This window comes from Portunus trituberculatus, unplaced genomic scaffold (genome assembly GCF_017591435.1).
Source record: "Portunus trituberculatus isolate SZX2019 unplaced genomic scaffold, ASM1759143v1 PGA_scaffold_229__1_contigs__length_52492, whole genome shotgun sequence".
Taxonomy (NCBI): Eukaryota; Metazoa; Arthropoda; class Malacostraca; order Decapoda; family Portunidae; genus Portunus; species Portunus trituberculatus.
Genome location: NW_025541397.1, coordinates 12513 through 26219, shown reverse-complemented (window position 1 = coordinate 26219; position 13707 = coordinate 12513). Strand labels below are relative to the sequence as shown.

General features: G+C 40.9%; 1 protein-coding gene across 1 annotated transcript; it reads left to right on the top strand.

Annotated features, from left to right (window-relative positions):
• The first annotated feature begins 7440 nt into the window (after positions 1–7440).
• LOC123500430 (ankyrin-1-like) lies at positions 7441–13174 on the top strand. The gene is made up of 3 exons (XM_045249150.1): positions 7441–7595; positions 9888–10188; positions 12455–13174. The coding sequence occupies exons 1-3, from the start codon at positions 7527–7529 to the stop codon at positions 13042–13044; spliced, it is 960 nt and encodes a 319-aa protein (XP_045105085.1). The 5' UTR covers positions 7441–7526; the 3' UTR covers positions 13045–13174.
• The last annotated feature ends 533 nt before the right edge of the window (positions 13175–13707 follow it).

Here is a 13707-nt window from a genome sequence, read left to right as displayed (position 1 = left end):
TTTTGTGCTGCATCCAGCCTCTAATGATATAGTGGAACGCGCTAATAAAAAATTTCTAGATGTTCTTCGCCATGTAGTGAGTCAACTTAATGACTCCTGGCAGAATTGGCTTCCACATGTTGCAGCTTCAATTAATGGATCAATTAATGCTTCCACAGGAAAAACGCCACATTATATCATCTATGGATCATAGAAACGTTTGCCATATGATCTATTGCTTCAGCCTCATATACCTGTTTACTCTCTAGATGATTATGCAAAGAATCAGCTGAAAGCTTTTCAAATCATTCATGAGTCTGTACGACGTAATCTTCAAGCGTCTCGTACTGAAATGATCCAGCGTCAACATATCAGGTTCTCGCAATATTTTGGACAGTGACGCGGACTACATCCCAAATCTTTATGGCAACTATTCAGAGAATTCAGTTCCTGAATTCCGCCAGATCCCGCCTCCACATTGGTTTGTGGCCTACTACAGAAATGGGCGCGGGAATTTCATCCTCGCCTCCCGGTACTTGTCCAAAGAGATCGGCACGATTCCTGAGGGAAACCTCAAGAAATACGGGAAGGGGGTGTTAGTGCGAGCGAAAGATATCACGCAGGCAAGGATGTTGCAACATCTACCATGTCCTTCTGACAGCATGTTTGAGATTATAAGCACATCCCACCTTCAATTACAGTAATGGTTGTGTGTACAGTCTGGATCTTTATGAATTCCATGATGAGGAAATACTAGCAATGTGTCCTAGCTCAGTCCAAAAGGTGACAAAGATGAGGAACTCCTCCAACATGGTCCTCCTCACCTTTTTTGGTTCCACCCTTCCTGACCGTGTTAATATCGGACCTATTAATATTAGGGTGAGGCGCTTTATTTCCAGTCCTCTTCAATGTTTCCTATGCTACGGCTACGGCCATGGCAAAAGCTCCTGCAAAGAAGCTTCTCGATGTGGTAATTGCTCTGCACTAGACTCACATTCTGAGGAGCATTGCAATGCTGCTGCTTATTGCTTTCATTGCCGTGATTCTCACCAGGTATGTTCCAAGCAATGCCCTAGGTATCGCCTGGAGCAGGACATTCTATAGCTAGCTAATAGTCAGTTTATTAGCCTCGGTAGCGCCCACCGTGAACTCCTGCACCGCCAAAAGGACGGTACTAGTGCGACATCTTATGCTTCATTGGCCGCACGCACTTCAGTTGAGTCTGTCGGTCCAAAGACAACCCCTTCTGCTACCTCTCGCTCTGTTGGAGCGGGTGGTCCTGTTCACTTGGCCAATACGTTTACCGTTTTGTCCAATGACTCGGTTGAGTCATCTCTTAGAATTGATGAAAACAATACGGACTTGACCAAAGTAACCCATGTAGTAGATGTCCATTTGCCAGCTGTATCGCCTAAGCCTTTGAAGGGCCTGACCAAGCGGCACCGCGGCTCTGCAGAGTCGATAGATTTAGCTCAGCCTAAACAATCTAGGGTTTCTCCCGGTGCACGTGACCGTGAGTCCTCCAGGGACCGCTCTGCAATGGTAGCTCCAGTTATTTCTGCTCAGCCTCCTGTGACGCCCTCCGTCTCAGATCGGGCTTCTTGTGATGAGGACGGTCTTCGCATGGAGACGTCCGATGATATTGTCACAGCCGTCCCTCATGGACCCACTGTGTCAAAAAGTGGAGTCCAGCCTGACCCTCGTCCTCCGAGGACCGGTAGGAGTGATGATGGTTCGCATCACTTACCGGCAGGCCGAAAGGCAGCGGTCCAACGGTCACAACTCCCGGTGTCTTCTCGTCGTTTCATTATTTCTAGTTAGGTCAGTCACGGGCAGCCTCAAAAGGCTCGCTCGTCCACTGTATCCAAATAGTCATCTTCAAGCTTCTACAGTGGAACTGTAGAGGCCTTCGCGCCTCGTGGGGGGAACTCCGAGCTTTACTGTCGGAGTTCTCTCCAGCCTGTGTAGCTCTGCAAGAGACTATGCTTGGTGATAGTACTTATTCTAGTCCTCCTGGCTATCGTGCCTTTTTTAGCACTCCTTTCCCTGACCAGGGCCACCACGGTGGCACAGCTATTCTAGTCCGTCAAGACATACCTGTTGTCTCCTTGCAACTCAACTCTCCCCTTCAGGTGGTTGCTGTTAAAGTTTTTATGGGATGATCCTACACTATTTGCACTTTATATCTCCCTCCTCGGGTACCTGTCTCCAGGGGTGAGCTTGACGGCCTGGTGCGTCAGCTGACTCCGCCTTTTCTCTTGTTGGGAGATTTTAACGGCCGTCACCCATTGTGGGATGAAGGTGCTAGTAATCCTCGTGGAGTTTTAATCGGTTCTTTTATTGAGGATGAGGGATTGGAGATTTTAAATTCTGGTGATGTCACACATTTCCATAGTCCTACTGGGACTTTTACAGCTATCGATCTTTCTATATGTACATCTAATTCTTTCCTTGATTTGAATTGGCGGGTCCTACCGGATTTACACGGTAGTGACCACTTTTCTATTTTATTGGAATCTGTGAACTCTGAGGCCCACAGTCCCGGCCCCCACGCTGGGTTTTAGACAAGGCAGATTGGCCTCGATTCACAGACTTTAGCTCTTTTATCTGTCCGTTGGCTGACTTTTCTACTTGTGCTGAGGCTGTTGATTATTTTACCGATTTTATACGTTCAGTAGCACTTCAAACAATCCCTAGGACGTCCGGCCGCTTTACTAAGCGTCCTGTTCCTTGGTGGAACGCATCATGCACTTAAGCGGTGAAAGAGAAACGGGCAGCTTTTTCTCGTCTCCGGCGACATCGTGGGGACCCGCAGTGCCTGCGCTGCCGAGCTCGGGCCCGCCGCGTTTTGAAAGAGGCTTATGTGTCTTCCATTAATGCCCACAACCCTCTTACGGAAGTCTTCAACAAAGTCCGCCGAATTGCTGGGAAGTATTCTGCTCTTCCCCCACCAGTTTTGTTGTCTGCTGGGCGAATGGTGGCAGATCCTAGGACTGTCGCCGACCTCTTCGCGGAGCACTTTGCTAGTGTTTCCCAGAGGCATCATGCAGCCCCAGGCGCACGTCACCGCCAGAGAATGGAATCTCTCGGCATAAATTTTCCTTCGTCTGGAGGGGAGTCCTATAATGTCCCCTTCTCTGCCTCCGAATTACGGACTGCTTTGTCCCAGTGTCATGACTCTTCTGGTCCAGACGACATTTCTGATGCCTTTTTGCGTCACATGTCTGACCGGGCTTTAACTTTTTATTAAATGTATATAATATGATTTGGCATACCGGTGACTTTCCATCTTCTTGGGCTGTGGCAGTGGTTCTCCCATTTCCGAAGCCTGGGAAAGATCATCTCCAGGCTACGAATTACCGTCCTATATCTTTGACGTCTTGTATTTGTAAAGTGTTAGAAAAGATGGTAAATGTAAGACTCATGTGGTACTTGGAGAGGGGGAAGTACTTGTCATCGGTACAGTACGGCTTCCGTAAGATGAGGTCTACTATGGATGCTCTTTTATCCCTGGAGTCCTCTATTTGTGAGGCCTTTGCTAATCACCACCACCAGGTTACTGTATTTTTTGACCTGGAGAAGGCCTACGACACAGCTTGGTGTCATGGGATTTTACTTTCCTTGTTTAAGTTTGGTCTCCGTTGCCACCTTCTTATTTTTATCCAGCAGTTTTTATCCAGACGTCTTTTACGGGTTCGAGTGGGGAGTGTTCTCTCCGATGCTACTGCTCTAAATGACGGTGTCCCACAGGGAAGTATTCTTAGTGTTACACTATTTGCAGTCGCAATAAATGGTGTTATAGATACTCTATAAGATGGCGTTCACATCTCTTTATATGTGGATGACTTGTGCATCTCCTTTGCTTCTGCTAGGATGTCACTGATTAAGCGAAAGCTTCAACTGGCAATTAATCGAATATCCAGTTGGGCCAACATAAATGGTTTTCGTTTATCTACCTCAAAGACCGTTTCTATGCATTTTTGTCGTAATCGTGGCGTTCATCCAGATCCCGATTTATATTTAGCCAATAGACGCATCTCATGTGTGGAGGCCACTCGATATCTTGGCCTCTTGTTTGACAACCGTCTTACTTGGGTTCCCCATTTCTGTTCCCTTAAAGCGTCTTGCAGGACGGCACTATCCCTTCTTCGGGTTTTAAGTCACACCTCTTGGGGTGCGGACAGGGACACGTTGCTGCTGCTTCACCGTACACTCATACTTCCGAAGCTGGAATACGGCTGTGAGATCTACTCATCCGCAACGTATGCACGACTACGCACGCTTGACCCCGTGCATCATGCTGGGATCCGCTTGGCTACGGGTGCATTTCGGACATCTCCAATACCTAGTCTTCTAGTGGATGCTGGTTTCTGGCCGCTCGACCTCCGGCGCTTGTCTTCGCTACTCCGGTGTTGGTTTCGCACCCACCGTCTTCCCGGTCTATCGACCCCACTCCTGTGTACCCTTTCCGTCTCCCACGAGTTGGTTATTGGCAGCTTCAGGTTGTTTCATTATGCTCTCCTGCAATGGATGGCAAGAAGGATTTTCTGCCAACTCTGTCCCACTCACGGTTTTTAGAACACTTTTTTAACTCATTCTGATGATATTCCCGTTTTTACTGATGGTTCCAAATCAGACACAAGCGTTGGATTTAGTGTTGTTTTCCCCTCTTTTTATCGGTGTGGCAGCCTCCCTTCAGTGGCATCCGTCTTCACTGCGGAGCTGTCTGCCATAGTCTTAGCTTTACAGATCATTTTTACTCTCCCGGTTTCGTCTTTTACAATTTTTTGTGACTCGCATTGTTCTTACTGCTCTCTCTTCCAATATCTCCCTTAACCCATTGGTTTTATCAGCTCTAGAGTGGCTATACCTACTTACCAGAAGAGGATTTTGTGTTAAGTTCTGTTGGGTCCCTTGTCACGTTGGTGTTCTAGGGAATGAACACGCAGACCGCCTCGCTAAAGAGGCAGCAAGTCGCTTTCCATCCCCTGCCCCTATTCCGTTCCGAGATGTATTTCCTGTAATTCGTGAGGCAGTTGCAGCAATTTGGCAGAGGAGATGGCTAACGGGGGTAGCAACTTCGAAAATAGGAGAGCTCACTACTTCCTCTATCCCTCAGTGGACATACACCCATATCCGGGATCGCCGAGCACAGACTTTATTGGCGCGACTGCGTATAGGTCACACGTACCTTACAAATAAGTTCCTGTTGACCAGGGACCCTCAACCTTACTGTGATGACTGCTTGGTGCCGCTAACGGTTCGGCACATACTATTGGAGTGCCCTAGTTTGACTGACTTAAGACACCGCTACCTCTACCGCTGTCGCAGTAGAGATAGCGGTGTCTATTATATCTCAAAGGTCCTTGGACCAGAGAGCCTGGCCCAGGGCCATGATGTTTTTCGTTTTTTGGGAGAAGCTGGCCTTCTCACAAAGCTGTGAATTTTATTTGATTATATTATATGTATTTTAATGTTTTATTAGTTTTCTTGTGTACTGTATTTTAGTTAGTTTTGATTTCAGAATTTTTCTTTGTTTTTAGTTTTGTAGTTTTTAATTACTTTTAGTTTTTTATTCTTTTGATTTACGATGTCTTTTTAACATTTCGTAGCGGCGCCAAATGACCGCTATTGTTGCGGCGCCTTATTTTAACACCACCCCCAACACCACTAGTACCACCACCATCACCACCACCACCACCACTACCGCTACCAGCACCACCACCACCACCACAACCACTACCACCACCACCACTACTACCACTACTAGCGCTACCACTACCATCAGTAGCACCACCACCACCACCACCACCACCAGGAAGTGAAAGAGCAGGAGGAAGGGAGGACGAGGAGGAGGAGGATATGGAGTGAGGAGAGGGAAGAGGACAAGAACAATAATAAAAAATACGACAACAAGCAATACACACAACACACACACACACACACACACACACACACACACACACACACACACATACAGTATCTTAGGTTTCCAGTGGTTCAAAATTCTCTCTCTCTCTCTCTCTCTCTCTCTCTCTCTCTCTCTCTCTCTCTCTCTCTCCCCAACCCGCGACATGAGGTGGGTGGGATCCGAGCTACAAGTTTCGGAAGTTCGTTGCAAGTTGCAATCGTGTTATTCTAAGACCTAAGTGAAGACTTATTCTTACTGCAGGTAATATATTATACGGTATTGTATTTTCTAATTTTAATTCATCTAAGATTAATTACACCACTTTTCAAAGATTGCTCATAATGTCACACAAATTCAATCAATGCCCTTAGAAATATTAAGCTCATCTCCGTAAATCCTTATCTCCGTAAATCATTCATCAATGTTAATCACATACAATAAAATCACATACAATCACATACAATAAAATCACAGCTGATGCATCTCAATATCAACTCAATGCTTGACTTCTATAAATGCCCATATAATGTATACACCACAATATATCATATGTACTTATCTCCTCAATATGATATATCTTAATGCATCAACTGTGGGAATTGCACTACACATACATAAAATCTTAATATAACATCCTAATAAATACACATCCTATATTTGTTTCCTCCTTTCACTTAAATGACATAAACATTGTCTTAGACTGCATTAACAACTATAGAGCTTTACTCACTAATACAAGAAAGAGTCTGTCCATGACTCAAATGTTTCTTCTCCTCCTCTCGGCCACTGCCTTCTGCTTTCTCCTCTCGTTTCTGCCAAGATTCTAGAGATCTTGCTGGTTTCTGCTTATTTTAAATACTCAAGGTTTCGTACCTTTTCTCCACGCCCATTTTACCATCTACCATTCAGAGATCAGACATGTGGAGGTCCACGTGTGACAATGTAAGGACGAGAACACATACGAAGGTAATGTAGAAACAACCTTAAACGTAGTATACACAACATTGCCTTACTGGTGTTTCATAGGCTCAACTTTTCCCTAGTCTCATAGCACGTTCACCATTGGTCTAAACGTGAAATACTGCTTGTTCATTGGCCATTTAAAACCACCAATCCTGTTTAACTACACGTGGGGAAACACGTGTTGACTATACTACTCTCCAACGTCGTAACCAGAGTATTTTGTTTTGGGTGTTTGTTTGGGTCTGCGTACCATCTGATGCCTGGCTTCCCTCTCTCTTGTTTATGTTTTGCCTCTCACTCTCGTGTTCACAGCAGGGTCCCTTTTACAATTCTCCCGTAGACGTAATTATTGACATCCTTGTGTCACTGCTGCATCACGCTATGTCCCACCAGGCTGTGGTATGCCAGGGTATGACACAAGGACAGGCTGTTTTCCAAAGAGGTACACTACAAACAGCAAGACTTGTGTGAGTGAGTGATTGTGCGGAACAATGCATGAGCTATTGTAAAGTTCCCGGCAAGATGCATGAACTTATAAAAGCTTGGAAACCACTGGTGTGTTGTGCCAGTTACCAGTTTGCACAGCTGAGAGTAACTGTTGTGTGGTCTATCTGTGTCTGAGTCAGTGTCTGTTGGCAGGTTACGTCACACAGACCGGCGCCCGCACCCCGCCATGGTGTCCAGCCCACCTGATGGCTCACAGGAATTGCCCCAGCCAATGATGACAGAACCAGCTACAAAGGTAAGGGAGGAGGTCTTCTTCTTCGTCTTATTCTTCTTCTATGTCTTCTTCCTCCTCTTTCTATTCTTCTTCATCCTCCTCCTCCTCCTCCTCCTAGTCGTCGTCATCATCATCATCATCATGAACATACATCAACATCATCATCATCTTTTTCTTCTTCTCCTGCTCCTCCTCGTCGTCATCATTATCATCATCATGAACATCAATATCATTATCTTCTTCATCTTCATCATTCTCCTCCTCCTCCTCCTCCTCTGCCTCTTCCTCTTCCTCTTCCTTTTCCACCTCCTCCTCCTCCATCTCCACTTTATTTACACCTCCACCGTCTTCACTTCCTCTTTTCTTCTTCTTCTTCTTCTTTCGCATTCATCTCTTTCACCTTCTTCTTCTTCTTGCTCTTCTTTTTTCTTCTTTTTCTTCTTCTTGTTCTCCTTCTCTTCTTCTTCTTCTTCTTCTTCTTTTTCTTCTCCTTCTCCTTCTTCATCTTCTTCTTCTTATTATTATTACTTCTCCTTGATATTCTTCTACTTCTTCTTCTTCTCCTTCTACTTCTTCTTCTTCTTATTATTATTATTATTATTATTACTTCTCCTTGTTATTCTTCTTCTTCTTCTTCTTCTTCTCCTTCTTCTTCTTCTTCTTATTATTATTATTATTATTATTACTTCTTGTTCTTGTTCTTGTTCTTTTTCTTTTTCTTCTTCTTCTTCTTCTTCTTATTATTATTATTATTATTATTATTATGATTATTACTATTATTATTATTATCATTATTATTACTATTATTTATATTATCTTTAACAATATTATAACGCTTATTGATTCCATTATTATTTTTATTAATAATAATTATTATTATTATCATTACCATTATTATCAATATTATTGGTATTATCTTTATTATTGTGTAATAAAATTTATTCAATAACAGTATTGATAATGATTTTCTTTATTATCGCTATTAATGGATGTTAATAATAATAGTAATCATAATAATAATAATAGTAATAATAATGAAGATAATAATCAAAATAATGATGATGATAATAATAATAACAATAGTATTAATAATGATAATAATAATGATAATAATAATAACAACAACAACAACAACAACAACAAAAACAACAACAACAACAACAATAATAATAATAATAATAATAATAATAATAATAATAGTAACAATAATGGTAATAATAATAACAATAATAATAATAATAATAATAATAATAATAATAATAATAATAATAATAACAATAATAATAGTAACAATAATAATAATAACAATAATATAATAATAACAATAATAAAACAATAATAATAATAATAATACTGCTCCTCCTCCTCCTCCTCTTCCTTTTCCATTTCCCTCTTCACCTCCTCCTCCATCTGCATATCCACATCCACTTCCACCTCCTTCTCCACTTCAATTTCCTTTTCCTCTTTCTCCTTCCACCTCTTCCTCTTCCTTCTCCTCCTCTTCTTCTTCTTCTTCTTCTTCTTCTTCTTCTTTTCCCTTTTCTTCGTCTCATTATTATTATTTTTATTATTATCATTATTATTGCTCTTCTTATCAATTCTATTATTATATTATTAATTGTAATTATTATTACCATTACTATTATGATCAATATTACTGGTATTACCTTTATTACTGCATAATGAAAATGATTCAATAATAATAATGATAATTATCTTTCTTATCGCTCTTATTTGATAACACATAATATTGATAATGATAATAATAAACAATAATAATAACAATAATAAATAATAATAATAATCATAATAAAATAATAATAATGATAATAATAATAAATAATAATCATAATACAAAGTAATAAATAAAATAATAATTATAATATTAATAATGAAATAATAATAACAATAGAAATAAATAGAAAAAATCATTGAATATTATTATTTTTTATTCATTATTATGATTATTATTATTATTATTATTATTATTTATTATTATTATTATTATTATTATTATTATTATTATATATTATTATTATTATTATTATTATTATTATTATTATTATTATTATTATTATTATTATTATTATTTTTATTATATTAATTATCATCTTCATCATAATAGTGAATGAGTAGGACAAGAGTTTGGTACTTTCCCTCCGTGCGTGTTTTGCATTGTCTAATTCAGTGATGGGGGAACAATTCACCGCTTCTGTTGTTGTAATGGTGGAAATTAAAACACATCAACCTTTTCCCTCCACACACACACACACACACACACACACACACACACACACACACACACACACACAGGAGCTGGTCAAGGGTGTGTTGGAAGGCGATGAGGCACTGGTGAGGTCTGCTCTTGCTGGGGGTGCCCGCCCTGATGTCACCCTCCCCACTAATGCTGGATCGTCAGGGTGTCTGGTGTGTGCGGCTGCCAGCAAGGGCCACGACCACCTGCTGCCTCACCTACTTCAGGCAGGGCTGAGCATAGAAGGTGGAGGCACCACTGACAGGACACCGCTGATGCTGGCTGCCATAGAGGGCCACACACAGACAGTGAAGGCGCTGCTCTCTCTCGGCGCGAACCCTCTGGCGACTGAGAGGCAAGGTGAGGCTGTGCTTGTGGTGGTGGTGGTGGTGGTGGTGGTGAGAGAGGTGTTGTTTTTTATGATACTTGTGGTTGTGGTGGTGTGTGTTGTTGCTTTTGTGGTTGGTGGTGGTGTATGAATTGTGGTAGTGGCAGAGGTGGTGGTGGTGGTGGTGGTGGTGGTGGTGGAGGTGCTGGTAGTGATGGTGGTTGTGGTACAGGAATTGATGTAGTGGCAGATGTGGTAGTGGTGGTGGTGGTGTTAGTGGTGGTGCTGTATGAATTGTGGTAGTGGCCGAGGTGGTAATGGTGGTGGTGGTACTGGTGCTGTTGTATGAATTGTGGTAGTCGCAGAGATGGTGGTTGCGGTGCTGATGGTGGTGTATGACTTGGGGTAATAATAGAGGTGGTTGTAGTGATGGTGGTGGTGGTGGTGTTGTTCTTGGTGTATGAATTGTGGTGGTGGTGGTAGATATTGTATTGGTGGTGGTTTGTTCTTTTATTATCTACTACTGCTGCTACTACTACTACTACTACTACTACTACTACTACTACTACTACTACTACTACTACCACTACTACAATTACTACTACTACTACTACTACTACTACTACTACTACTACTACTACTACTACTACTACTACTACCACTACTACACTACCACTACTACCACCACCACTACTACCACCACACTACCACTACTACTACCACTGCTACTAACACCACCACCACCACTACTACACACTACCACTACCACCACCACCACCACCACCACCACCACTACCACTCACTGCACTACCACAGTACACTGGTACTGCTGCTACCACTATTACTACCACTACCACTACTACTACTGCTACACCACACCACTACTACTACTACTGCTACAACTACTACAACTACTACTACTATTACTACCACTACTTCTACTCTTACTACTTTTACTACTGCTACTGCTACTGCACTACTACTACTACTTCTTCTTCTGCAGCTGCTCCCATGTTCATATGGGGTCGCTGTTCCTCACTAGTCTTCTCCACAAGGCTCTGTCCCAAACTCCTCTCCACTCAATCCTCTCCTCAGGTCCTCTCCAATACGATCCTTCCATCTTTTCTTTGGCCTGCCACGTCGTCTTCTTCCCTCCACTACTACTACTACTACTACTAATTTTATTTCTATTAATACTGCTTCTACTATTACTACTGCTACTATTACTACAGGTAGTACTACTACCACTACTATTACTGCTACCATATATAATACAAGTAATGTTATTGCTCCCACTACAACTACTACTATAATAATAATAATAATAATAATAATAATAATAATAATAATAATAATAATAAAAATAATGTTAATAATAATAATAATAATAATAACAATAAAAATGATAATAATAATAATAATATTATTAATAATAATAATAATAATAAAAATAATAATAATAATAAAAATAATAATAATAATGGTAATAATAATAATAATAATAATAATAATAATAATAATAATAATAAAATTATAATAATAATAATAATAATAATTAATAAAAAATAATAATAATAACAATAATAATAATAATAATAATAATAATAATAATGATAATAATAATAATAATAATAATAATAATAATAATAATAATAATAATAATAATAATAATAATAATAATAATAATAATAATAATAATAATAATAATAATAATAATAATAATAATAATAAATAATAATAATAATAATAATAATAATAATAATAATAATAATAATAATAATAATAATAATAATAAATAATAATAATAATAATAATAATAATAATAATAATAATAATAATGATAATAATAATAATAATAATAATAATAATAATAATAATAATAATAATAATAATAATAATAATAATAATAATAATAATAATAATAATAATAATAATAAAAATAATAATAATACTAACTGATAACAATAATAATGATATTAAATTGTTGAATGATATAGTAATAATAATGATAGTAACAGTACTTCTACTACTACCACTACTACTGCTGCTGCTGTTAATAGTAATGATAATGATAGCTATCATTATAAGTAAAGAATTATTTTTGTCATTATACTTGTTACCATCATTAATGAATACAATGATGATATCGACAATGATGGAAAGATAACAACTTTAAAAAATATCAAAATTATGATAAAATAACAAAAATAATAATGATGATAATAGAATTAGTGACAAGACAAGTAGGAGTAGTAACCATTGTGAAATTCTCACACACACACACACACACACACACACACACACACACACACACACACACAGGATGGACAGCCCTTCACTTTGCTGCAGTGCGGGGCTGGCAGGAGTGTGTGGCTGCCCTCCTGCCCGTCACCCCCCCCACTGCCGCACACCTGGAGGGACGCACACCGGTGCACGTCGCCAGTCGCCATGGCCAGGTGCAGGTACTGGAGCAGCTGGCGGGGGCTGGCTGGCCCCTCACCGCCAGGGACAGTGATGGCTGGACACCCCTGCACTGTGCTGCCATGGGGGGACACGTATCAGCTGTGCGGTGGCTGGTGCGGCGAGGTGTTGACCCGCGCGTGCAGGACAAGGCTGGTAACACCCCGCTGGCCGTGGCCGTGCATCATGGCCGCCACGAGGTGGTGACCTGGCTGATCAAGAATGGCGGCGGTGGCGTGACTGAGGGCAGCGAGGCTCAGCATGTGTCTGTGGAGGCTGTGGTGAGTAAGTCAGGTGGCTGTGGTGTGACTGGCTGGCGGACCGGCGCTCTCTCCTCTCCCAACCAATCACCTCCCAGGAAAGGCCTCACTCTCCCCCGCCAAGGAGGGCAGCCGACCAATAGCGTGTCCCGGTCACTAGTCACGTGACAACCCTTCACTCATTCTGATCTCCTATTGGCCGGCTGACTTAATGGGACTCCGCCCCTTCCCCTCACTGCGCTCTGCCATTGGGCTGACGGAAGGTGACTCCACCAACAGCACCACTGGCACAGACAGAGAGAGAGAGAGAGAGAGAGAGAGAGAGAGAGACAGAGAGACAGAGAGAGAGAGAGAGAGAGAGAGAGAGAGAGAGACAGACAGACAGACAGAGAGAGAGACACACAGGCAGACAGACAGAGAGACAGACAGACAGACAGACAGACAGACAGACAGACACACACACACACACAGACACACACACACACACACACACACACACACACAGACAGACAGAGAGAGAGACACAGACAGACAGACACACACACACACACACACACACACACACACAGAGAGAGAATAATACACATAATAATTGCAAAATAACATAATATTTATATTGATAATAATAATAATAATAATGACATAATAACACACACACACACACATAATACACATAACGTTAGAAGGAAAGAAGAAAGTTGCCATTAATTCACTGAGACATGGTGATGGTGATGCTGATGCTGATGGTGATGATGATAATGATGATGGTGATGGTGGTGGTGATGATGATGGTGATGGCAAAAATGATGGTTGTGATGACTGTTTTGTAAG